The sequence below is a fragment of the Coloeus monedula genome, assembly GCF_965178545.1.
Source record: "Coloeus monedula genome assembly, chromosome: 18".
NCBI classification, from domain to species: domain Eukaryota; kingdom Metazoa; phylum Chordata; class Aves; order Passeriformes; family Corvidae; genus Coloeus; species Coloeus monedula.
Window position 1 is genome coordinate 4,085,318 of NC_138798.1, and position 13,001 is coordinate 4,098,318.

Below are 13,001 nucleotides of genomic sequence, written 5' to 3' on the forward strand. Positions count from 1 at the left end.
AAAGAATACACATTTCCCAGGGATAATCTTGCAGTAGTAGGAATTAAACGTTGCAGTAAGCAGCAGTTCACTGCATGCCTGACAAACCAACCACAAGTGCTGAAAAATAATTCAATTTGCAGGTGGATTCTCAGTTTCTTACTCCAGAAAAAAACCACAATAAATGGACAGTAGGCCAGACAGATGTGCCTAGCACCCCCTTTTTGGTTAGGAGCATTTCCCAGTGTTCCTGCTCAGTCTGAGGGATCATTCCTCTCCCATGGCTCCAGTGGAGCCAGCTACAGCACCCACTGCAAGTTTCCAGGGAGCTCAGGATAACCACTTTGCATTTTATAGGCTTGCAACACCGTGTTGTGCAGGGTTTAAGTGCACTTGAAATAAAAATTATAAAACATGTTCCTTATTGTACCCTCCCAGGACGAATTTAGTTGGGCTAATTCTGCACACAGCTACCAAATGCTCACAGGTCAGCCTTTCTCTGCATATTATTGACTGCTAGGGAGCTGATTTATTGCTCTGAGTAAAAATTTCCTACAAATTCACCTTTGAAGCAGCCCATCCTACCCCATTCCACAGTTCACTTCTCTGAATACAGCATTTTTATTATCATTATTATTGTTGGTTGTTTTCCAAAAGGTAATCCAATGATTTAGTTACACTTTTTGTGGAACAACTGTGTTTAAATTGGCATTTTATATAAATTTATAATCCTAAAAATACTCTCTAAAGTTATCAGGTCGTGCAATCAGGATCGTGCATCAGTTATCAGGATGTTGCTGTTGGTTAAGTTAAGACACTGAGCAGCGTTTACAAAGCTGAGTTTAATTTCATACCAAACTCGGGAAATTTCACAGCTTTCTTTCGTTTTTGTAAAGCTCTTCAAATCAAACAAACAAACAAAACAAAAAAAAACCAAACACCAACCAAACCAACGAAACAAACCGAAACAAACAAACAAAAAAAAAGGTTAATAGAAATAGTCTGATAAACTAAAGTTAAACACAAACCATAGGTTAAGTAATGAAGAGGAAAAACAAAACAAAAAACCAAAAAAAAAAAAAAAACAAACAAACCAAAAAAAACCAACTCTGTCAATAATTAAAAACTCACGGAGGAGTTAAACAAAGACAAAACAAAAACATGAACAAATCGTGGTATATTGTACCTTCTGAAGACATGCGTTTAGGCATAGTAGAGACAGGAGCTGGAGAACCATGAGCAGAGGGGTGAGACGGGGGCCTGGAGGGCCGCGAGGGGGGCCTGGAGGGCGGCCGTGTAGGGGTGGCTGCCCGAGGTGGAAGAGAGTTGGGACCTGACTGGTAGCGAGAAGGTGGGCGAGAGGAAGGAGATGGGCAAGGCGATGGCCAGGGAACACCTGACAGAACAAATGATATGAAGGAAAGTATAAAAACTAAAGAAAAAAATTATGGGGGGTGGGGGGAAGGGGGAGGGGAGGGGAAGGGAGGTCAACAGAAAAAAAAAAAAAAGTAAAATATGACAAAATGATTTTTTTTGTTGTTGTTTTTTTTTTTTTTTTTTTTTTTCCCACGGTTTAACCCTTTGGGGACGGATCGAGTGGTAATTGAGGAGATAAAGTCTCTGCAGGGTTGGGTTTGCCTTGGTTTCGGGTCAAATTGAACTTGTGAATGTCACAGGCTCCCCAAAGGGTTAATTAGGATCTACAAACACTACTAAGGAATAGACAGTAAAGTTTGATCTGTTAGCCTGGCATAGCAATGCTCCACAGCACCCAGCACTCCACAAGGTCCTTAACAGCTACCAGAGGTTCTCAAACAGCTGTTCACAAACAGTACTGACCACACAAACTGCTACTTTCAAACCAAATGATAAGTAAATATCCATCTAGGAGCTGGATCTTTACAAAAACCAGCGGTGTTCAGTGTCTGAATCCTGACATTTATGCCTTTATCACTTATCTGAGCTATTCATGGAGGATTTTAATCTAGGATATGGGGCTCATGGTTTCCAAAGCAGAATTAATTGAATTTAAAAGCCATTCTGAATTATTTTAGGTCTATGATGTTGGTTCAGCAGAGCAATAGGGTGACAGAAACCACAAATACTACAGACAAATTTCAAGGTTAGCATTGTTTGGGCAAGGCTCAGTTGTCCATCCTTCATACAGCTGACTCTGGCTTTAGAAAGGAAGTCTCACTTACCTTTAGATGTTTCTCAGACTTCCTCTCCAGATAGATCACTTGAGTATTATACATTTTTCATTTATTCACAGCAATTTATTATAATAACATTTTTAAATTCTAAAATAATGCCTCGAGGACAGGCTACTGCTGAAATCCATCTCCAGAAATGGTGTTTGGTTTCTGGGACACCAATTCCTGCCATGCAGTGCCTACTGATGTCTGGTTAGAAATATCACCCATGTGTCCAGCAGAAAATACTCAAATACCCATTTGGAGAGAAGGCTTTGGATTCCTTTTCCCTAACACTGTTCTTGTTTCCCCCCTCTCGTTTTCATAAAGTCAGCAAGTGGCTTTATTCTTTTCCATGGGAAACAGAAGCAGAAAGGAAGGGAAGATTCTTCCTGCCACTCCCTTTCACCAGGTGTCAGCACTGCTGCTCCTGCACACAGAGCTTTGCAGTGCTGCTGCAGTTTTTCATCTTTAAAACCACACAGTGCACCATCATCTAAGACAAAGGTGTTTGAGAAGGAAAAGAAATGACATTTCTGCTCTGCAAAGCTGCAGCCAGTGCAGTGCAATGAGTGTTCCTTTGTAAGTTAAACCCAAAACCAGCTCACAATCTCTGTGTTCAATGATTAATGCTAACCTGGTCTGGGGGATACATGTCCTAATCCCACACCATTTCAACATAATGAGGTCATTATCTGCAGTGTTATGATGGACATTCATGGAGATTTCAGATACTTGCCTCCGTTAACTACTCTTTGATCCGCTCCAGAGTTAGGGCTGAATTCTGAAGTGTGGGATCCAGACCTTGAGATTGGTGGACCTGATCCAGACTGGCCCATCCTCGGTGAGTTTTGTCTTCCACTTCCCCAAGACAGGACATCTCTGTTCCTCTGTCCAGGTGGAATGTATTTATTTTCTCTGAAACACAGCAAATTTCTATCAGTGTTGAGACAGAACTGAGAGGCAACAAAAAGCACCCCACTTTCTCTCTTTTTCTCCAATCAAGCCAAGGGGAAAAGTCTAAACAGTATCAGATGTTGACCCAACAGTCACCTCATGAATTGGCTTTTGATAGTGGCCACACAGCCCACTTTATGAGCCCACAGGTACTGAAGGATTTAGCAGTAATGCCTGAAATTCTCCAGGACACACCGAAACCACTGTCCTTTCCTGTAATTTGGGACGAATTCACCACGGTGACAGGTCAGAATGGGGAAGTTTGTTTCACTACAGAGATAATACAGGGCCAGGCAGAGGTGTCCAAGTCAGCCTGAGTGCCAAAACCAGCACAGGATTGTTTACACAAGGCTCCAAACCTAATCAGCCCTGCTGAAAAAGCCCAGTATCAATGAGCAAACTGCCACAGTACCAAAATACCTCCATAATTTAAATAAAAATACTATTCAGAGTGTACTCAAGTACCTAGTGTTCACACCATGTCCTTCTCTTTCATTAGCATTTCTCTGAACAGCAGTATATTTTTCTTCTTCTGTCCTTTCATCATTTTCCAAGGCAACCCGAGCTTTGTATTGGGCACTTGATTCAATTTCCTCTGCTAATTGAGTTGCTCTGGCTTCCCGTTTTAAAAACTCTTCTGAATTATCTCTTTCTAATGGCACCCTAAAAAGACAATGGAAAGGAAAAGAATCTCTGAAATGCATTCAAAAGCAGAAAGGAGCTACAAAAATCACACAGTGTTAGTTCTAACCGAGTCAGAGTGAAAAAATATCTTGCTTCTAAGCCAGTAGACTTGCTGTCTTTTATTTAATACAAAATTCCTGGACTGGTTTGATACTAGGAACAAATTTAGGGTCATTTACCTGCCTAGAGAGCTGAGGTCAGGGTGCAGAATGTTTCCACAGGATTTGTAAAACCCCCAGTCCCTAAAGCTGTGCAAAGGCTCCAATTTTTAACACGGTTGAGAACATCAGGAATAAAAAGCCTCAGACTGTTGTTTACATAGGAAGCTGCTCCAAGAGCCTAAATTTGAATTTTTTTTAGTTATTTACACATTCCCAGCAGACACAGTCCTACTGAAATTGGAGAGTGACACCTCAATCCTTTGACAGTTCCAGCCATAGAATTTCAGCTCTCCCAGTTATGAAAAACTGCAGAAAAGATGGATGCAACACTTCAGAGCACAGGACCAGAAACCCCTGACTCATCTGCCACGTGCCAGGACCTCAAACCCACCCATTCCACGTCTCTCTCTATGGCAGGCAATGGAATATTGCAAAAAGCATCCCTCAGGAAAGCCACCAAGTCAAAATTCAATAAGTGAGAACTGAAACACTGAAAAAACCCAACCAGATATGGGATCATACCTGGCACCTCCTTCTGCCACTCATTTTTGGGGTTTACCTGTCCTAATTTTTGTGTCAGGTTTTATAAAACAATTCTTCCCCTTGATTTTAACTTCGAGTTGCAAAACTCGATTTTAACTTCAGTTTTCCATCCAACCCTACTTTAGAATAAGCTACATAAAAATACAGAACAGAGCTGCTCTGCTGGGCATTATAGAATCACTACAGCCCATATTTTGAATAATATAAAGAAGAAATACAAATAAAGTAGGTGGAGATGCAAGCCAGGTATAAAATAATATATGCAAAATTGCTCAAGTGTTGGTGGCAGAACGAGGAAAACAAGTGGCTCTGCCAAATTCCAAGCTAGCACTCAGCTACTGCAGCACAAGTTTTTCCCCACATTTTTAGCCAGTCAAAACATTTACTGGCCTTATCAATGGTAACTGCAAGAATATTCAATAAAACCCTTACCCTTCATCATAAAGCTTTGGCTCAAATAAGATTGACATGAACACAAACCTGGTTCCAGGCCCCTGTGTTAATAACACAATAAAGGATAACACCCAATAATCATTTATTTAAATAATTTTTTTAAAAATGAAGGGATGTATGGCAACCTAAAGAGGCAGGGAATGATTTCATGTTTTCTAAAAGCCCATTAAAGATGAGAGAAAAGGGGATGGACAGGATGGCATTATTCAGAATCCTGGTGATGATCAATACATTTGCTGGAACACAAACTTGTACCTTGATGCAGTTTGACAAACTATACCTGCTACTGCTTAGCTCTAGGAGGAGAAAACAATCAAACAATAAATCCTTTACAATCCTTCAGCTAAGAATTTAACTACACTGCTGCTGATCCCAGAGTTGGAAAATCAGGAAAAGAGCTCCCCAGTTTAGCAGACTGACACACAAAGCAAGTTGCTTGACTAGGGGGGAAGAAAGAAATGGAATTAATTTAAAGCCACCTTCATGTTTTTAATCTGTTTCCATTAATATCCAGAAAGCAGAAAGATGGAAGACTAAAGTTCAAAAGTACAAAAAGTACTTAGAGCAGTGAAGGGAAGGAAAGAACAGCTTCCCTGGGATTCAAACATAAGCCGATTAGGACACTTTGATTATCACCATGTTACAGGTCCGTTTGCACAAAACAGAGAAATCAGATTGTTCAACCAGAGACCTGCAGACAAGTGCACACACACCAAAAAAAAAAAAAAAAAAAAAAAAAAAAAAAAATCAAAATATTCACTGCAATTCCTTGATATTCAAAAAAATAAGTTTCTGTTTCGGGGTTAAAAGAGTGGGGAAATACTGAAGCCATTTCACAATGGCTGTGAACATCTGCAGTCCATTTGTGTTGCAGTTGCAGTGAACATTATAGCTGCAGACTCTGGGGAATAAATCACTGCCAGAGTAGCCAGAGCAGCCTTTATACTACTTCTATATTCCAGTTGCTATTATATTTAACTAAAACTTCAGTTTAGAGCTGGACAAGTCTGCTAAACAAGCACACAACCCCCACCCTGGTTATCAGCAGCTTTTCAACATTCCAGCATCTTCCAGATCAATTGTCTCAATAAAATCAGGATTTAGCCAAACTGCTCTGCTAGGTTAAACAAAAACTATAGGTATAGCAGCTATGTACAGATAATTTCACAGCTTTTCACCCTATTCCTGGAAGTTTCTGCAAGAAACAAGCATTATTGCGTGGCTAAATTCAGAAAACTCTGCAATGGGAATGAGCTGTGCCCATTTAAGGGAATATATAAAGATTTCTACATCTAACTATTCACAGAAAGCTGGCAAGGTTTCTTAAGCACCATTCATTCATTGCTTTTGCAGTTATTCGATTCCACAACTTCAGAAACTATGCAAAATTAGCTGCAGAATATAAAGTTTGTCAAACCAGGGAGAACATTCAATACAAATCCAATAACAAAATATTTTGGGACTTACGTATAAGAAGATAAACTGCTGTCATAAGTTGACACTACACCATAATTTTCTTCATTGTAACGAAACATGTCATTGGGATCCCATCCATTAGACTAGAAGAAAATGATGCTTGTTTTTCAAAATGACACTGGAAACACATTCCCTTCAAATTAAGGGCTGATGGCAGAAGTTAAACCTTCTGCCCTTTTTCCTGGGCTTATGAATTCACTGTCCAGATAACAAAGTTATTAATGCCACAGTTTATTTCAGGGAGCTTTGTTCTCATCAGCTGCACAACCATTTTACCTTCAAATTCCATTTTTGTTTGTTTGTTGTGAGTCTTTGTGTTGTTTTCAGGAGGGTTTCTTAAAATACATGCTCAGTCTGTACTAGAAGATTACTGGCTAGCAAGAAATACATGAACATCTTTTTTGTCTTTTACAAAAAAGCGCAAATTGGCACTTCTGCAACTTTTCAAAAGCACTGATGGAATTAACTTAAGAGACACCACAGGCTGAAGACTCCTGTTGATCTGCACAACTCCCCCACTTCAGTAAAATTGCTATCACAGCACTCAAGCACAACAATAAATGGGTTGAGTATTTTATAAAAGCACTGAGAGTACTGGGTATTCCAATAAATCTCAGCTCTACAGTATGGGCACCAAAACTGACAGCAGATCTGTTCTAGCCAAAGTTAATATGCTCTAATCAGTCATATTATCTCCTTGGACGTACTGCAGGCTGAATACCTGGCTACAAGAATTTCTGCTTGAGGAGAAGCTGACTGCTGTGATATATGAGGACATGGCATTTGAGGCCATACTCTTCATCTAATGATTCATAATCTGAGACTGTCTCTGTGCTTGGGTCAGGCTTCCATCAATTCCCTCCATCTGCAGCCCAGGGACACTTAGCCGAGCACAACCTCACCATAATTTCCAAGTGCAATGACAGTCAGACAGGAATGCTCTGATTAAACATAAATCACTTTGGGGCATTGCTGGATTTGGAGTCTTTAACAAAAGCTGCTCTTTCGCTCCGTGAGTCCAACACAGCTCTTACCACAGCAGCTGCCGTTTGTCAGGATTTGCCAAAAGAGGCATTTGAAAGGCAGCTATTCTTAGTCAGATTGTTCCAAAGGGCTGTGGCAGCTGCTGGCAAAGAGGGAACATCCACCAGCACAATGCAGGACAGCAATTTTGCTCCTCCAAAGTTCATTACTAGATTGAAATTAAGGAATTATTTCAAGGCATGTCCAGGGAAGCAGCTCATTTTCTACTGATGGCCAGAGAAGATAAAAAGCATCACTTACGACATCTGTCTCCAGCGCCTCCAGCTCCTCGGAAGCCGTGTTCTCTCCTCCATCCCATGGTTCCAGATCCTTCTCCTTGTGTTCTCCATTAACTTTAGCACTGATGGCTGAATCAGTAAAAGCATCTGCAACAGAGTGGGGAGGGATGAGACCAGTGAGACCAGTTTGGGTAAGTTTGCACACTGGTTTTTATCTGAGGAACAACCCAATAGGACTGAATCACAGGAACAATAAATACCATTCCCCTTTCCTTGGAGCTGCTGGACATCAGAAAGGTGCCTACTCCAGACTGAGAATAACTATGCAAGTACAGACTAACTTCTCTCATATCAGAAAATAGAAATAATTTCAGTTATTTCAAGATATTTTCTACAATTAAATGTACATTTGGGGGAAACAAGAGGAAAAAAACCCACACAAGGATCCATATTCCTCTAGAAAAAACCCAAGACCTGTATAAAATTCTTTTCCAACCAGCCCACACAGGTGCACACCACAATATTGTGCAAATATCAAAAAAGCAGGAAAGCAGCTCCCTAAATGGGCAAAATACGATTTTCCTTTCAAATATCTGAATTTCTTCTATTTCCACAACTCCTCAACACATCAACAGAGCAATTTTCCATCAGCTTGGAGCTCCCATTCCCTGTGACATGAACAGAGGGGTCTCCTCTCCTGCCAGAGTTTTTCCAAGCAGCAGCTTATCCAAATCACAGAGAAAAATTCAGAAACTCTCTAGTTTTTCTTCTCAACAACAGAAGAGAATAAATAACCAGTAAGGTTCTGCTATTGCTTATAAAAATGATAAAAAAATCGAAAATTTAAGATCACAAACTTTTATTTTGACTCATTCATGTTTCATTTAAGCCAGACTTAAGAAGGAATACTACCAGAGTATTAAAAGTGCTGTAAAAATATATCTAAAGCCATTCACCAAGGAAGCCAAGCTTTTGTATTTGTAAGCAACTGGATCTCAGAACTACACACAGAACTTTAAAAAAAATCAAATAAGCTTGTTATAAGCTCATAAATAAATAAGCCTAAAATAAATAAGTCTTCAATCTAGAATTTCCTATCATCATTCTACTGATAAAATAAAGAGCAAACATTTCAGACCTTCAGAAAAGATGAAATCAAACCACCAGGCACTGCCAGATAAGGAAAAACGTGGCCTAAATTAACTTCTGGCGAGATCTAAAAATCTTCCTAAAAAAAAAAATGAACTTTAAAGCTATTATGAAAAGAATTCCCAAAATATGAAGTTGGCCACTGATGTAACAGCCTTCACACAATCTCTGAAGATGTTTTAAAGACACTGCTGACACTTTTACCCAATCTCACAGTGAAATTCTGCACATATATTGGATAAAAATTCACTGTGCTTGGTCTCTCTAATAACATCCAGCACTGTCCCATGAAATGCTCACACAAACAGCTTTTAAAATATAGTCTATTATAATATATACTATATATGTGTGTTCAAATGTCATCTGAGAATACACAGGAACACAGTGCTACAACCCACAGTCAAGTAGGAGCTAAAGAGCACATTTTAAAGAATTTTAAAGAATTTTTAAGAATGGAAACTCCGCATTTACCTCATCAATACCCCATAGCTTAACTCAGATAAACCAGTGCTGCTCCCGTCCCAAACATCATTAATTCCATGTTTCATTTCTGATCTGCTCAGATTGGGACATTTTACACCAAATCCAAGTTGGAGGCTGTTTATGTCTTTTAGGAAAGTGAAATTTGTTTCTGCATCTCTGGGAGTGGAGGGAACTTCTCTCCAGTGAGATTAGATAAATACGAATTAGAAGCCTGACGGCAGCACCTGATGGAGGCAATCTGTGTTTCAGAAGGGTGTTTCCTTCATTTCGATTAAATTCCTCCAGGCAAACTCCACACAACTGTTCCATTTTGGATACTGTGAATAAAATACCAGCTTAACAAGACTCATCTACTCAACCCACTAATTTTCTTATTTAAACAGCCACATAAACATTCAGCAGCGCTGTTATTGTAATGATACTGACGGAAAAAACACCCAAGTCAAAACAAAAACTCCACTATCGGCAAGTGCTACAGGTCTGAGTAAGAGGTGTAAGTTTCCCAGAAAATCCAGTGTATCACAGGCCACAGGAAGCTCCACTGCTCTGCATTCCTCTCCCATTTTACAACGAAAGTCACAAGTGAGACTGTGCCCCTTTAACCTCCACAACTCAAAGAAAATCCAAAGACAGGAGAAATTCAAGTTACAAAGGCACTCCCAGTCAGACAATGTGGTCTCAAGAGCATCCAGGCAAAGTTTAAATGCAGCAGGATGGTACCTCAAGGCACAGATCACTATTTTCCTGGAACAAACAGCAGGGCAGACACATGGGAGATCAGAATTAAAAACCCAGCAAAGCCTCTACCAAAATTAATCAGCAACGAAATTGAGAATGAATGTAAGAAACTCTAAAAATGATAGTTTCCAAAACAAAAATGTGGCTCTTAAGATTATTAGTAAAGTAGAAGGTAAAACATGAGCTGCTGCTACAAGCGCTGAGCAGAGCAATAACTGACAAGACACTGCACAGGCTCAGCTTCCCTCTTATCTGGTGCCTCTTATCTCTGAGCTGTTGAACGAGCAATTCACATGACACCTTGACAAGGCCAAATTTTTAATCAATCCCTTTTCTACACAGTAAAATCCGAGTTAAAGATCAAATGGAACCTGGTGAAACAAGGGGTTGAGGCTGTAACACTCAATTAGCCCCTGTTGCCTCTGTACCTGCTTAGTGTGACATTTCCTAAGCAAAGGAGTTGGGTGGTATCAAAGACCTCATTTTAAAGCCTGGTAAATGGAAAAGAATCCCAAGGACAACTCAGTGCAACGGAAATTTACACTAAGACAAATTAAAAATACACATTCTGTGAAAAACTCAGCTGGGGCAAATTCTTCAAGTGGGTGCTACTAAATGAGTTAAAGAAAAAAAGTGCCAGAACAGAGCAATTAAGAGTCCGGGTTTAATTAATTTCAGTGTCTAACATGCTTGTTTTCACAAACAGATTTTGGTGAAGAGCACAAATATGCAATTAAGTGTCAGTCTGCAGCTGAAATGCCATTAAACCAATCAGTGTTACTGTGCCAAAGGTGCTGATGCCACTCACTGAAGCTTTGATCAACTCAAAGTAAACTGAGGTTTCACCTTAAAGGTTTTAACAGTAAACTCTCATTTGTTTTGTAACTATTTACTACTGATTTGAAACATTGAAACCAGTTACCACCGGCTCTGCAGAGCCAACATTTCCTTCCTTTGTTCATGAGATGCCTTCTGCTATTCCCCTTGTAACAATTTCTCTGGAAGGATGCCACTTTCAGTGCTAATTCAAGGAAAAACTTAAATAACCAATTCTCTTCTGCTTTTCTTTTCACTGGATTTGTAGTATTTTCCTCAGCGTGCCAAAAAACAATAAAAACATTGCAGAAGTCTTTTACTTTAACAGCAGTTATGATGTTTGAATTGTCTTGTCTTTAAAGAGAAGCCAAGAAGGCAACTCCAAAGCCTTACTGCAATTTGAATCTCATGCAAACCAGCTCTGTGGACTGATCAGTGTTTAGGGCTCCAGGAAACACTTCTTCTGTAGAATCAGGAGAAACAGAACCTCCTGCATCAATCAGGAGCCCAAATCACTCAGCAGCAACAAGATCTCAGCACTCAAAGGTGAAGCAGAAAGGTGTGATAACATTAATGTGCAGCCAAGGGTTTCAGCCTGCACTGAGAGTGGGTTTTTAGCAGCTGATTTCCACTGCACATATAGAAATCAGTGTCAGTTCCTCTTTAAAAGCAGACAGAACAGTCTGAAGGGGGGGTGATGGGTATAACACGGCTTCACCTGAGTTTTCCAGTGCATGTTTCATTCATCAGCCTGCCTGTACTGCAGCAAACCTCAATTCTGCAGAAAGAGACCCTCAGGTGACTCCCTCCCATTCCTCTGGAAGCCCAACAAGCACCTACAGGAGCTGCAAGGGCTGTGCAGACTGACAGAGCTGCAAACATGGGCAGGGAAGCAGGGACAGATTGATTTTTCAAATGTTAACAGCTACAACACCCCTCTCTACACAGACCTACCAATTTTTCTCCCAATCCTCCCAATTTCTACAATCTGGGCACACCCCACACTTTCTCCACGGGTGCCTCTGAAGGTGCAGTGTCATGCCTGGCACAAACCCACGTGTGCTGCTCCCAGTTCCACCCCCCCAGGCCTGCACTGGTGTTCCCTCCCCTGAACTCTCTGGGTGGGTTATCAGCTCCCTGCCCCAAAGCTGCAGGGCTGTGATAGCACTGGCAGCTGCTTGGCAGCCTCTGGCAGAGGCTTTTCATACACAGCTCTATTTTCCTTCTTCTGAAAGGACACTCCATCCCATTCCCTTTCTCCCCGTCTTCTGCTCTTTCCCAATCCTCTTCCAGTCTCTTTTTTATAATCCACAGAACATCTCTGCTACTCAAACATGAGGGTGGACCAGAAGATCCAGACCCACAGCCAGGAGCACCATTTGCCCACATCCCTCCAGCCCAGGAGAGAACAAATGCCAGAATAAAATCCATAGCAACTTATACTGAATCGGGAGACCAGGATGCACTAAAAATTTCAAAACAGTAGCTTCTGCAGAAATTTATTTAGTTCAAGGGCTCCACAAAAGTCTAGAAGTTTCCTACAGGGTAAGAAACTACACAGACAGAATCACAGAATATCCTGAGTGGGAAGGGACCCACAAGGATCATCAGACCCCAACATCCCTACTCCAGGTAAGCCTCCCAACAGAGAGCTTGTGAAAAGCCCTTTTCTTTGACTATATTTTTAAAGCCTTTCCAACCAAGTATTTCCAAATTCTTCTCATTTGCCTGTGAAAGCCAAGAACCCACTGAGAATTAGACAATTTTAAAGTCTCTGTTCCTGTGTAAGTGTAACCAGAGCACCAGGCAGGGACCATTCCCAAAACCAGGAGCACCAACTCCTCAGGCACAAGTTCAGACTCAGTTTTCACTCTAAATCATCCAGTACCACGAAGATTTGGGTTTATTTACAAGAACAAACGACCAGCACTTCCTCTAAGCACATTCATAAACTTCCAGCCTTTAGAATCCTTGCTCATTTTATTTTCCCAGAAAGCCCCTCATTGCTCCAATTTGAAGGTGTGAACAGAGACTGAGTTACACTTTCAAGTGTCATTTCCAGATAATGTATTTTTGAGACAAAATGGAAAGCAGATTAATTTACCCAC

General features: G+C 40.6%; 1 protein-coding gene across 8 annotated transcripts in view; it reads right to left on the minus strand.

Annotated features, from left to right (window-relative positions):
• ATXN2 (ataxin 2) overlaps positions 1-13,001 on the minus strand; it is a 49,622-nt gene that overhangs the window by 25,456 nt on the left and 11,165 nt on the right. For all 8 annotated transcript variants that reach the window (XM_082293599.1, XM_082293597.1, XM_082293600.1 and 5 more), the window contains exons 6-10: positions 7,730-7,854; positions 6,437-6,528; positions 3,594-3,791; positions 2,911-3,089; positions 1,166-1,375 (exon numbers count right to left, since the gene is read on the minus strand). In XM_082293599.1, coding sequence (XP_082149725.1) covers positions 1,166-1,375; positions 2,911-3,089; positions 3,594-3,791; positions 6,437-6,528; positions 7,730-7,854 — 804 coding nt within the window. The remainder of the gene's footprint in view (positions 1-1,165; positions 1,376-2,910; positions 3,090-3,593; positions 3,792-6,436; positions 6,529-7,729; positions 7,855-13,001) is intronic.